The sequence below is a fragment of the Chiloscyllium plagiosum genome, chromosome 4 (genome assembly GCF_004010195.1).
Source record: "Chiloscyllium plagiosum isolate BGI_BamShark_2017 chromosome 4, ASM401019v2, whole genome shotgun sequence".
NCBI lineage: Eukaryota > Metazoa > Chordata > Chondrichthyes > Orectolobiformes > Hemiscylliidae > Chiloscyllium > Chiloscyllium plagiosum.
Window position 1 is genome coordinate 135,241,195 of NC_057713.1, and position 581 is coordinate 135,241,775.

At 66.1% G+C, this 581-nt stretch overlaps 1 protein-coding gene across 7 annotated transcripts in view; it reads left to right on the forward strand.

Annotated features, from left to right (window-relative positions):
• The first annotated feature begins 286 nt into the window (after positions 1 to 286).
• unm_hu7910 (un-named hu7910) overlaps positions 287 to 581 on the forward strand; it is a 225,457-nt gene continuing 225,162 nt past the window's right edge. For 4 of the 7 annotated variants that reach the window (XM_043689310.1, XM_043689302.1, XM_043689307.1 and 1 more), the window contains exon 1: positions 287 to 562. Coding sequence is in view for 6 of the 7 variants with exons in the window: in XM_043689302.1 (XP_043545237.1) it covers positions 505 to 562 (58 nt within the window). In the remaining variant the exon portion in view is untranslated. The remainder of the gene's footprint in view (positions 563 to 581) is intronic. The other 3 variants (XM_043689309.1, XM_043689303.1, XM_043689308.1) reach the window with 1 other exon arrangement.

Consider the following 581-nt stretch of genomic DNA (forward strand, 5'->3'; position numbering starts at 1 on the left):
TCGTAGATCAGGACACGACCAAAACGCCACCGAATCCCAGGGCCAGGGCCGGGGCTCCACTGGAGGCACCAGCCTTTGAGCGGCAGCACTCGGCCGACGCCCCTCTCGCGAGGCTTTCCCGCTTCCATGTTGCCACGTTCGCTGGGCGCGAGGAGGAGGGCGGAGCATGCCGCTGTATAGCCAATAGGAAAGAGAGTCTAACCGGAGGACCGCGGTCGATTGGTGAAGGGGGCTGTCGGTCAGACGGCGCTCCACGCTCCCTCACGCCCCCGGACAGAAGGGGGTGGGGCTTGGGGGGGGGTCAGGTGGGGACCAACGGCCGCGAGCGCGAGAGCGAGACAGACCCAGGGGCACTGGGAGTGACACAGACCCTGACACAGACAGGGGCCTGAGGGGGACCGGCGGCCAGACGGTGTGTCTCTGTCTCACACACACACACAGAGTCCCAGTCGGGCCATCGCCGCATCCTCTTCCATCCCGCGGCACCTTCTGAAGGAGTGAACCATGACATCGAAGAGCAAGGCGGCCAACAGCCGCTCCAACTCGTCAGCATCCCGGAAAGGTCAGAGCCGGGGGGGGAG